The sequence below is a fragment of the Rhinoraja longicauda genome, chromosome 15 (assembly GCF_053455715.1).
Source record: "Rhinoraja longicauda isolate Sanriku21f chromosome 15, sRhiLon1.1, whole genome shotgun sequence".
NCBI classification, from domain to species: Eukaryota; Metazoa; Chordata; class Chondrichthyes; order Rajiformes; family Arhynchobatidae; genus Rhinoraja; species Rhinoraja longicauda.
The window spans coordinates 26999997-27012335 of NC_135967.1; the positions used below are offsets into that span (position 1 = coordinate 26999997).

The window sequence follows — 12339 nt, forward strand, 5'->3', positions numbered from 1 at the left end:
AAGTTTTGGTTTTGCTTTTTGCTTTTGACACCAGTTTTGCTTTTGTGACAATTTAAGTCCACTTGTCCTCCATTAAAACGGACATTTGACCTTAAATTCAGCTCACTACAGGTTTGATAGTTTTGGTAAACCTCACCCATTTATAACAACCTTGCAACGTTCAATAAAAGGAGGCTGGAGAAAATGGGACAAGCTATTTATTTTAAAACAATATATTTTCTCACAGCATGACACTGTATAGTTTAAGCATATTTTGAGAATTACGACGATTTAATATTTTGGGGCACAAAGCATACGTTTTTCAGGATTTTTTTGTTGCTTTTGTAAAGTTTTAATGTGGCTGACTACTGCCTAAACAATCCAATAGTATAAGATTTATTTAATGTTATCAAATTTATTTTGTACTACACATTTAGTTGCAATCCCCATGATAAAAACACTTGCATTAGCATATTTCTTGGAACTTTTACAAAGTGGGGTACCGTATGTAAAATGTGGCCTCAGAAGGCAGTGGAGGCCAATTCGTTGGACGCTTTCAAGAGAGAGCTGGATAGAGCTCTTAAGGATAGTGGAGTGAGGGGGTATGGGGAGAAGGCAGGAACGGGGTACTGATTGAGAGTGATCAGCCATGATCGCATTGAATGGCGGTGCTGGCTCGAAGGGCTGAATGGCCTACTCCTGCACCTATTGTCTATTGTCTATTGTTTACACTGAAGAGAAGCAAAAGGAAGTCAAAGCATTCCAACAAAATGAAATAACGTGTGTTTATGTGTAGAATATTAACTTTAATTCTGAAAAAATCAATTGGGAAATTATTTTGAGTTTATCTGAGGAAAAATTGAATTTCCTTTTCTGTTACACATATTTGGTTGGACCATTCCTCTTTTCAGAACCATTGCAGTCTTTGGTTGGCTGCAAGAAAAGACCAAAATTAGAATTTTTAAATAATCACAAAACATGGGGTACTTCGGAAAAAAATACATTAATTGACAAATTATATGTTATGAAAGGGAATCACATGACCTAATGAAACCATTCATCTATATCATCTGCCAGTTTAGATGGATATAAAGGATCACTATATGCCTGCCACTGTATGTTTCTTTTTTTTCCTGGTCAGATGTGCAGCACTTTGGTCAACGTGGGTTGTTTTTAAATGTGCTATACAAATAAATTGACTTGACTTGACTTGACTATGTTTCTTTTTTTTTTCCTAATCAGATGTGCAGCACTTTGGTCAACGTGGGTTGTTTTTAAATGTGCTATACAAATAAAATTGACTTGACTTGACTTGACTTAAAAGCTAGGGAGTTCTCGCACTCTGTCCAGCATTTAATTTATTTCGCTTATTAGACTTGCCTAATTTAGATCAACTTTATATTTTGAAATTGATCAATGACATATAGTTTCTACCTGTATAAATAAACAAAATATCTTTTATTTTACTAGTGCAGTCTTCTTACTCAACCTGCTGAAACGGAATTAACATTTCCTTTCCATAGATTATTGTCCAAATGTATTAAATTGCAGTGACTGCTCATTTATGACATTTGTTGGCTTTTGTAGTAAATTTTCAGTATTATCTGCCCGCCCCTCCAAAAAAACCCTCAAACTACCTTAATAATAGAATTAATTTTCATAAACAGCAATACGAAGATTTTAATTAAGGACTGTATGTAAGTGGTTATCAGATATTTTCAATGAGGCTCCACTTATTTACACATTGTCAAATACATGCTCTGCCCTCTGATGCACCTCTGATACCATCATGGGCCATTTCATTGACGTTGTCTTGGAGATTTCCAAAGCATAATAGCAGATATTTGTCTGGGGCAGCTAGTGTGCATGTATTTTTTTTAAAAACGTTGTGATTTAATGATTTTGCCAACTTGAGCCCTGATGTTAAAGCCTCATGGACCACTTGTATGATCATTAGTTGGACGACTACTGCTCCAGGATATCTGCTCAGTGCTGCAACAAACGGTGGTATATTTCACATTGTATGGATGCAATTTTCAACTTCAGCAAAGGAAGGAAAACATGGAGAAATAGAGTCCCATGTGTTTTTAAAGATTGGAATGAAATATTCCTGTAAACTTTTGACGTTAAATCCATTTTTTGGCAATATGAAATCAATATTTTACATCTTGTATACATAAAATAAAAGTTGATTATATTTCAGAGCATATTCCAAACCAATTGTTGATCATTCATGATTAATTCATTTTAATATATAAAATAAAAATAGCCCACATACCACATCTAGATGTTCACATTTAGATTTGGAACACTCATCACATCATTGGAAATCCTTTGTTATATCCCCCAAAACACATGGCTTTGTTCACTTGTGCATTGTGTAATAGCATTTTATGTAAATAGAAGTGGAACATCTTTTAACATTCTGTCTTTCTCTAGGCTTGTGTATGACAGAGAAACTGGTAAACCCAAAGGCTATGGCTTCTGTGAATACCAAGATCAGGAGACTGCACTCAGTGCCATGCGCAATCTCAATGGGAGGGAATTTAATGGAAGAGCACTGCGAGTGGACAATGCTGCTAGCGAAAAGAATAAAGAAGAGCTCAAGAGTGAGTATTAATCCTCACCACATCAGTCAGACCTGGTGTTTATTTTGACAACACAAACGATCAACAAAATGCTTAACTGGCAAAGATTTCCATTTTTTGTTTCTTAAAATGGCTAGTTCTATTGACTTCTATCACGTCATTTGATACTTACGGGGGGGTCTTGATAAACTAAATGTAAAAACAAAAAATGAGAAGTCTAAAAGGAAGACATTCGGTTTCTGCCTTACAAGACAGTTTTGGCTGTCATTGGTTAAGAGTCTAGCCTGGATTCTTCAGAGGTGGGCTGCTGATAGATAGTTACAGATACTTAAATTGTAAAGTCGCCACCAGAGTAGATCTTTGAATGGTCTGTGTCAGTCTCATTGTCGATTGAGGATTGTCATTGACTTTTCATTAATATGTAATCCAAGTGCAACAACCCCACATATTGAAGCAAAATGTTTTTGTGCAAATATGCAAATTCTTGTTAACAGTGACTCCCTTGTTGAAATAGGCAATTTAGGAGAAATTATGACTACCAAATACCATTTCTAAATGGCAAAAAATATCACAGTGGTAGGTTGATGCATACAGGTGACACCCGTGTGGCTAGATTTTTAGAAGTGTGCAAATGAAAACTTGGGTCAGTTGAAAGCCCACGAAATGCCGCTACTTCCTTAGAAGATTGAAGAGAATCGTCATGTCGAAGAATATTCTCTTGAACCTCTACAGGTGTACAGTAAAAAGCATATCGACTGGTTGCATCACGGCCCTGTTCGGCAACTAGAACACCCAGGAACAAAGAAGATTGCAAATAGGGGTGAACATTGCCCAGTACATCACAGGTACTGACCTCCCCACCATCAAAGGGATCTATAGGATTTGTTGCCTCAAAAACACAGCTAGCATCATCAGAGCCCCCCACCACCCATTTTGCTCCCTTGGGAAGAAGCCTGAAAACTGTAATGTTCCAGTTCAGGAGCAGCTACTTCCCAACAACCGTCAGGCTATTAGAAACTGCAAACTCTAACTAAGCTTCAACCAGTCTAACGACATATACGGTGGAGGGGGGGGGGGGGGGGATTGTTTTTGTCTTTGCACTATAATTGTTTTTGTTTTTATACATACGGAACTTTTCATTGTTTATTAAGGTGTTTATAGAGTACTATGTTCACATGTCTTGTGCTGCTGCAAGTGAGAATTTGATTGTTCTGTTTTGGGACATATGATAACAAAACACCCATGACTTGACTATGTTATGGTGACTTTTCAAATTGGAATGTAATATTGGATGTAATTTGCCTAATCCACTGAGCATATTTGAAACTTAGGCAGTTGTTTCCACAAATTTAAAATTACTGATGTTGACAGCATGAAGTTGTACAGTTATTGTTCTATTTGGATGACAATGTATCTCCAGCTAGAATTAAATACCAAATATGAATTACAAAGTATTTATGCAGCTGAATTTTTTCCGAAGTCGATATCTGGCAACTTAGTTTGGAGCTAGAATAAAAACTTTATCTCAAATTATTTCCAGATTAATTACTTCTTTTGTTAATTTACTGTTCTCTATATTGACAAAATGCTGGAGTAACTCAGCAGGTCAGGCAGCATCTCAGGAGAGAAGGAATGGGTGACGTTTCGGGTCGAGACCCTTCTTCAGACTGAAGAAGTGTCTCGACCCGAAACGTCACCCTTAACTTCTCTCCTGAGATGCTGCCTGACCTGCTGCGTTACTCCAGCATTTTGTGAATAAATACCTTCGATTTGTACCAGCATCTGCAGTTATTTTCTTATGTTCTCTATATTGAAATAGAAAGCAGGTTTAATTTTCCAACCAGCTTCCATTACAATTTTTTTCCAAATAAAACTAAAAATATTCCTCTAGGTATCGGGATATGGAAACATACATTCTTGTCTACCAATTTGAATACTTTTGTATGCCAGGTACATAGATACTATGTTTCAAAGTCACAAGATAATATAACTATATATAGTGCCTTTAACAATTCATTCAACAATCCATATTTGTGCTTTGTTTCCAGATTTGGGCACTGCAGGTCCTGTCATGGAATCTCCTTATGGAGATCCAGTCTCGCCTGAAGATGCTCCAGAATCCATCAGTCGTGCTGTGGCCAGTCTTCCACCTGAGCAAATGTTTGAACTCATGAAGCAAATGAAGGTTTCAATGTTACTCTCTTAATTTATAAGTACTTAATTGCTTTTGAGGAGAAATAAAAAAAATTTTTGCTTTGAATAACATTTAAAATAGACGGCAAAAGAGGCGAGCAGGTAGCCCGGAGATTTTGCCAGATGTTTCAGACCCAGTCATTAACAAGAGAGAGTTCAGAAAAATCTTATCGCTTTTTGTTAAAAAAAAATTGCAATCTTTAATTAAAATCTGCCTATTGTGATATACTCAACATTTATAAAAGAATGGATGTGGCATGTATCTACTTACCCATATACTAAGATGCTGGCCTCTGCTATTCCATGCAGAACTGTGTTATTCCTCTACAATCTACACCGATCAGCCAAAACATTATGACCACTGACAGGCGAAGTGAATAACATTGATTATCTTGTTACAATGGAACCTGTCAACGGGTAGGAATATTAGGCAGCAACCACATCTACCACTTCCACTGGCAACCTGTTGTACATCTGCACCACCCTCTGTGTGGAAAAAGTCCCCTTTATATTTTCCCATCTCATCTTAAAGCTATGCCCAAGACTCCCTACCCTGTGAAAAAGATCGTAACCATTCATCTTATCTATGTCCGTCATGATTTCATATAAGGTTACCTCTCAGCCTCTTCGACCAATCTTTCCTTGTAACTCAAGCCCTTCATTCTCAGTAACAATCTAATGAATCTTTTCTGCACTCTTTGCAGTTTAATGACATCTTTCCCATATCGAGGTGTTCAGAAATGCACACAATACTCCGAGAGCAATCTCGCCAATGTTTTGTACACTTGTAACACGATGGCCCCAACTATGGTACTCAATGACCTGAAAGATGAAGGCAAACATTCCTAAAGCTTTCATCACTACCCTGTCTAACTGTATCGGTAATTTCAGGAAACTATGTACATGTACCCCTGGGTGTCTATGTTCTACAAGACTCTCTGGGCCCTGCCAGTAACTATTGCAAATCCTGCCCTGATATATCTTGCCAAAATGCGTACTTGTTATCGTCGTACATTGCATAAGGTGTTAATGCAATTGTACTAAATCATGCAAACCACAGCAATTACATTTGCTGCCTTATAACTCCTTCCAGGTTCAATCCCGATCGAAAATATTGTCTGTTTGGAATTTGCATGTTCTCCTTGTGACATGTAGGTTTCCTCCAGGTGCTCCAGGTTCTTCCCATGTCCCAAAGACATGCAGACAAAAATAGGTTTAATGGCTGCAGTAAAATGCACTTGGTGCAGGTAGATAGTAGGAGATTTGGTGGGGGGGGGATTGATGTGTATGTGAGAGAAAAGATTGCAAGGAAATTATTGAACAAAGGAGATTGACGCCCTGAGAATCAGTATAGACGCAATGGACCGAATGGAGTTCTTCAATATCGTAAAGAAATATTATTCTGTCATTTTCAGCTCTGCATTCAGAACAGTCCTCAGGAGGCTCGTAACATGCTTTTACAGAACCCACAACTGGCATATGCACTCCTACAGGCACAAGTTGTCATGAGAATTGTTGATCCTGAAATTGCAATGGTGAGTGAACACCTTGGTAAACTCTACCAACTACCATGCACACAAACACAATATTGCTATCTGAGTCATGTTAAAAGGTGTGTTCCTGGGAAAAGGTTGGCTTGAAAGGCTAAATTTCTAATGAAGCTTTGACCTCTGATCCAAACCTTTCTTGTTTGTTAGTCTTTGACTATGTTGAACATATTCTTCACAGGAAAATATTGAAAGTTTACCACAATGTTTTGATCTTTTCAGAAAATGTTACATCGACCCGCCAATGTTACACCTCTGATTTCTTCTAGCCAACCTGTGGCAGGCCCGAATGCTCCAGCAGCTCAGGCTGCTACCCCTGTCCCCCAACCACAGCCTATGGTAGGTCCTATTGTTCACAATCCAAACACACTTTATCTTCAATGCAGTTTGATTCTGTTAATGTGCATTACTTGAACACAATGTTTTATTTGGTGTTTAGGATTTATGATTTTCATGTTAAATTCTGGAATTTGTGCAAAATGGAATTTGACTAAGTGTTTCACTGTAAAATGGTTATCAAGCTGATCTATTGAAACTTAGAACTGATTCAGATTCTTATGGGCTATAAAGCTTTGGAGCAGGGACCTTGAAATTGAATGAGCTTTTTATTTTCAATTCATTTTCTAGTTTAAGGAAGCCAACGTCAATATGCCCAAGTAGCCATTCTTTATCTGCAGTCGCCATGGAAGATCCTTGTGATTGAACTGATTATATTCAAAATGGTGATTATGAATAATTTAAAAAAAATTATGCTCATTCTTGCAAGTTGCTCAGCCTAATTTTCAGCAGTGTTCTCTGCATGGTAATTACGAGGAAGAATCTTTTTTTATTTGCTTTTAACTCTTTTCCGTGATAGCCAAATGGGCCTGAGGACAAAGATATCAGAAGAGGAACTGAAGTTGGTATTGTTACCATGAAATTCAGTTTAAAATTTGGAGTTCATTGTTTAGGTTTTGTTCAGATATTTATTTTTGTGTTACTTGAATTTTAGATTGTGTCGGAAAATAACTGCAGATGCTGGTACAAATCGAAGGTATCACAAAATGCTGGAGTAACTCAGCAGATCAGGCAGCATCTAGGAGAGAAGGAATGGGTGACGTTTCGGGTCGAGACCCTTCTTCAGACTGATGTCTGTCTGAAGAAGGGTCTCGACCTGAAACGTCACCCATTCCTTCTCTCCTAAATGCTGCCTGACCTGCTGAGTTACTCCAGCATTTTGTGATACCTTAAATTTTAGATTGATCTGCAAAGAAGGAGTTGCTATTTTTCAGGTTAAATTATGGTTGAATGGTGAGTTTGCTAGTTTGGCCCATCACCCTCATCTTTGAGCAGTTTGATGTTGATGTTGAAAGCCCAAACTAAATTAAACAACTTTTCACGTTGCTAGTAGAATATATAAAATAGGAATCATATTTATTACTTGGCTGCATTTGTGTCGTGTATCTGAAGATTCAATTTCACGTTACCTTTCTTTTTCCTTTCATTCCCTCCCAGTATCTCATTTAGGTTTAATATATATGTTGCCTATTTAATTGAAGCTGGCTGATCATAATCAGTTTGTTTGAAAAATGTGAAGACCACTGAGTTTTCTGGGATAAAATTGATTCTCTGGCGGATATCTCATATCAAATAATAGTGACTTTATATCTTAAAGCTGGATATAAAATTATACCAAATTAGCTGGATGCAATGGATGTTATTCTACATTTAAAAATAACAAATAGCTTCAATGATACAAAGCAATTGAAAATGGGTTTACAGCACATTTTGTGTAATCAGTCCATTTTACTGATCTGAGTGGTGCTATTGGGTATGCAGTGCTGCAATAGGCTCAGAATCCTCTCAAAAGACTGACTAACATTAACGGGAAACTTAACTAATCATTGCAAAATGGTGCCATTGGAAGATCAGTGTTTCTGCCTTTTTGCTGAGAGAGGTTGGGAAAAGGATTGGAAAGGTAATACTATCTTTCCTGGTCCCTTTGTACCGAGTTTGGCTCTGTGATAGATCCACTAATGGAGATGTGGATCTATCCATTCTCCACTGAAGATCAGTGCTTACAGCCCATCATGTAGCAGATGACCGTTTAAAGGCAGCATTGATCTTGCCCTAAAGTATGCTTCAGATATGAACTGACAGCAGATGCCACAAACTACTGAAGAGGTACCAAAATCTCAATTCACTCAATTTGGTGAATCACTTCTCAATTTCAAGAAAATAGTTCTGAACACCTAAGGAAAGGATATAAAGGTAGCTTCAGTTTTAGTGATACATTACAGAGCAACAGTTGTTTAGACTTTAAGAACATGTATGTATTTAATTTGTATTTTTGTGTTTTTTTTCTCTTGAATAGAGTGGAATGCATGTGAATGGGGCACCTTCCTTAATGCAACCACCAATGCAGCCCGCAGTATCTGTTCCTGGACCGGTACAAGGACCCGGTGGGCCAGGGCCTGGGCCTGGGCCAGGGCCTGGGCCCGGGCCAGCACCTGGACCAGGACTAGGACCAGGACCCATTGGACCTGGAGGTATAAAAGTGGTTACAGAAAAATATCAAAATGTGTTTTGTTTTATCTAATCTAATTTTAATTTCCTGTTTTACTTATTGCCTTTTCTGTACCACAGTGTATCTACTTTTCTGGTGATAGCAAAATTTTGAAATATATTTTTAATTCAATTCAGCAGAGATTATCAGTGATCTGTGTTGATTCTAACATTGAATCAGTGGGTCTGTATTACATATATTCTCAGCATCGTTGGTGCAATTGTATCTGCATTGTGACAGGGGTGTTGGAAAAGCATAACATGGCTAGTGAGGGTTTGCTTGCTTTTATGAAAAGGAAATTGTGTTTGATAAACTTATTGAAGTTCATTCACAATGTGTGTGATATGGGTAGAGTCATAGTCTTACAGCGACAAAAAATGGGCAGAGAAATGGCACATGGAATTGGACCCAACCAAGTGTGGGGTGACACTTTGGGAGGATGAATGTAATGAGGATGTATACAGTTAATGGCAAGACCCTTAACAGCATTAATGTGCAGAGGGATCTTGGAGTCTTTGAGTTCATAGCTCAGTGAAGGTGGCAGCACATGTAGATAGGGTGGTTAAAAAGGTGTATGGTATGCAAGCCTTCATTGATAGGGGCATTGTATATAAGAGTCAGGAAGTCGTTATGCAGCTCCATAGGACTTTGGTTAGGCAGCATTTGGAGTATTGCATGCAGTTCTGATCGCCCCATTACAGGAAAGATCGGGAGGCTTTGGAGAAGGTGCAGAGGAGGTTTACCAGATTGCTGCCTGGATTAAAGGGTTTCGACTAAAGGGATAGGTTGATAGACTTGATTTTTTTCTCTGGAACGTCGGACGTTGAGGGGAGACTGAGAAATATATTAAATTATGAGAGGCATTGATAGGGTAGACAATCAGAACCTTTTTTCCAGGGTGGAAATGTCCAAATCGAGGGCATAGCTATAAGGTGTGAGGGGGAAAGTTTAATGGAGATGTGTAGGACATTTTACATCTTCATTCAGTAAAACTGGCTGATCTGAACCCTATCTTTGTGTACCTTTGTTTTCTCTATTTTTTAAAAATATTCCAGCATTGATGGGACATGTTGAAATATTTCAGTTTTCCCAATGACTTTTCCTTTAGTGCAGTATTAGTCCATTGAAACAGCCAAGAAAGTGCTGCCTCTTAAATTTTGAACACAATTTCTGTGCATCTATTCCAATGCACAGTTGCAATACTCTGTTAATATCACTAGATGGTAATCAAACTACGTTGAATCTGCTGACAGTAATAACCAGTGAAAGACAAATAGTGTCAGTTTAAAATTATATAAACTACTTTCCAGTTGATTGTTATCAGCTGGATCGGCTACACCTATACTTTCATTTTTTTTGTTTTTGGCATTATTAGCTGAAGAAAATTGTGTCAGTTAAAATCAAATGATGATCTCATTGGAGGGGATGCATGTTTTTTACATTAACCCAGCGGTTTCCATAGCCACTAAGGACACTTCTTGGAACGTAGCCGACCATTGGAATGGTGAATGCAGGAGTGGTGATGAGGAGGGTGGGTGTGTTGACCTCCCATACACACTTTTTAATAAATTTTATAACTTCCTTTTGAATGGGACAACTATTAAAATTAAAAACGTAGCATGCTCGAACATTCATTAAGATTATTGATGACCCTGCGCTTCAAAAGCACTTTCTTGGTTGTTCACTGTTCCAAAGATCTATTGATCTCGCCTTCAATACACCACTCAAATGGACTCAACCCTCTGTATAAAACAGAAAAAATCTTTTCATCTTAGTCTAAAGTGATTGACTCCTTATCCTTGGACTATGCCCTCTAGTTTTAGATTTTGCAATGTAGAGAAGCAGCCCTTTTAGCAATATATCCTCAATCCCTCCAAAAAGCTGGATTCCCAATGCAACCACCTCTCAGTATTTTCAACTGCAATGAATTTAGATCAATTTAGATTAATGAATTTCAATCACCTTAGGAATCAATCTTGTAAATCTTGCACTGACACTATAAGATTCTTCGCATATATTCATTGAAATGTGGTTGTCACCAAGATTTTTCATCTTTTTGCTTTTCAATACTTTTGCAATAAAAATGAACTTTGGAATTGCTTGCAAAACCTGCATTTTCACTTTTCCGCATTTGCAATAGCACACCCAGATCGATCTCTATACATGTGTTTGCTAGTTTCTCTCTATTTAAAAAATATTCTGTTTTTCTTCCAATCAAAATGCACCTTGAATATTATTCTCCATTTGCACCACCTTGCCTGTCGATTTAATTTGACTACGCCATTTTGTAGATTTGTTTTGTGCCCATCAGAACTTGCTTTTTCATAGCTTTGTATCATCAGCAAAGTTGGTTGTGGAAAGTCGTTGATCTAATTGTGAATAGTCGAGGGCCCCATTTTGCAGTTCCCAGCTAGAAAAAGAGTCATTAATTTCTATTGATTTCTGGCCTCTAATCAAACCTCCAGCCTACCACTTTGTTACCTTCAATTCTGTTTTGACTTTTGTTTTTTACTGTCACTTTCATTTGTGTGCCACTTTATCAAATACATTTTGAAGGAGTGTAGGAAAATAGCTGCAGATGCTGGTACAAATCGAAGGTATCACAAAATGCTGGAGTAACTCAGCAGGTCAGGCAGCATCTCAGGAGAGAAGGAATGGGTGATGTTTCGGGTCGAGACCCTTCTTCAGACTGAATTCTCGACCTGAAATGTTAACCATTGCTTCTCTCCTGAGATGCTGCCTGACCCGCTGAGTTACTCCAGCATTTTGAAATACATTTTGAAGATCAGATTATGCCACCTCCAATTATTCCCTTTATTCACTGTGCTAACTGCATTCGCAAATAAAATTATCAAATTTGTCAAACATAATTTTTCTATGTTGACTGTTTCCTGAGAGCCCTCTGTAGATCCTTGGAAACAGATTCCACCGTTTGTTGACAACGAATGTCAGGCTAATCTCTACAATTTCCTATTTTGTTCCTCATTCTCACTTTTTTGTTGATTCTGATATAGAAACATAGAAAATAGGTGCAGGAGTAGGCCATTTGGCCCTTCGAGCCAGCACTGCCATTCAAAATGATCATGGCTGATCATCCAAAATCAGTACCCCGTTCCTGCTTTCTCCCCATATCCCTTGATTCTGTTAGCCTTAAGAGCTATATCTAACTCTCTTGAAAACATCCAGTGAATTGGCCTCAACTGCCTTCTGTGGCAGAGAATTCCACAGATTCACAACTCTATGGGTGAAAAAGTTTTTCCTCATCTCAGTCCTAAATGGCCTACCCCTTATTTTTAAACTGTGACCCCCTGGTTCTGGACTCCCCCAACATCGGGAACATTTTTCCTGCGCCTAGCCTGTCAAATCCCTTAAGAATTTTATGTTTCCAGAAGATCCTCTCTCATCCTTATAAATTCCAGTGAATATAAGCCCAATCGATCCATTCTTTGATGTTTTCCAACTGGTGGGAGACTATTTCAGAATCCCA

General features: G+C 38.0%; 1 protein-coding gene across 2 annotated transcripts in view; it reads left to right on the plus strand.

Moving 5' to 3' along the window:
- The window catches only part of cstf2 (cleavage stimulation factor, 3' pre-RNA, subunit 2), a 46861-nt gene that overhangs the window by 970 nt on the left and 33552 nt on the right, over positions 1 to 12339 (plus strand). For both annotated transcript variants that reach the window (XM_078412345.1, XM_078412346.1), the window contains exons 3-7: positions 2419 to 2588; positions 4616 to 4752; positions 6176 to 6295; positions 6530 to 6646; positions 8661 to 8835. In XM_078412345.1, the coding sequence (XP_078268471.1) occupies positions 2419 to 2588; positions 4616 to 4752; positions 6176 to 6295; positions 6530 to 6646; positions 8661 to 8835 (719 nt within the window). The remainder of the gene's footprint in view (positions 1 to 2418; positions 2589 to 4615; positions 4753 to 6175; positions 6296 to 6529; positions 6647 to 8660; positions 8836 to 12339) is intronic.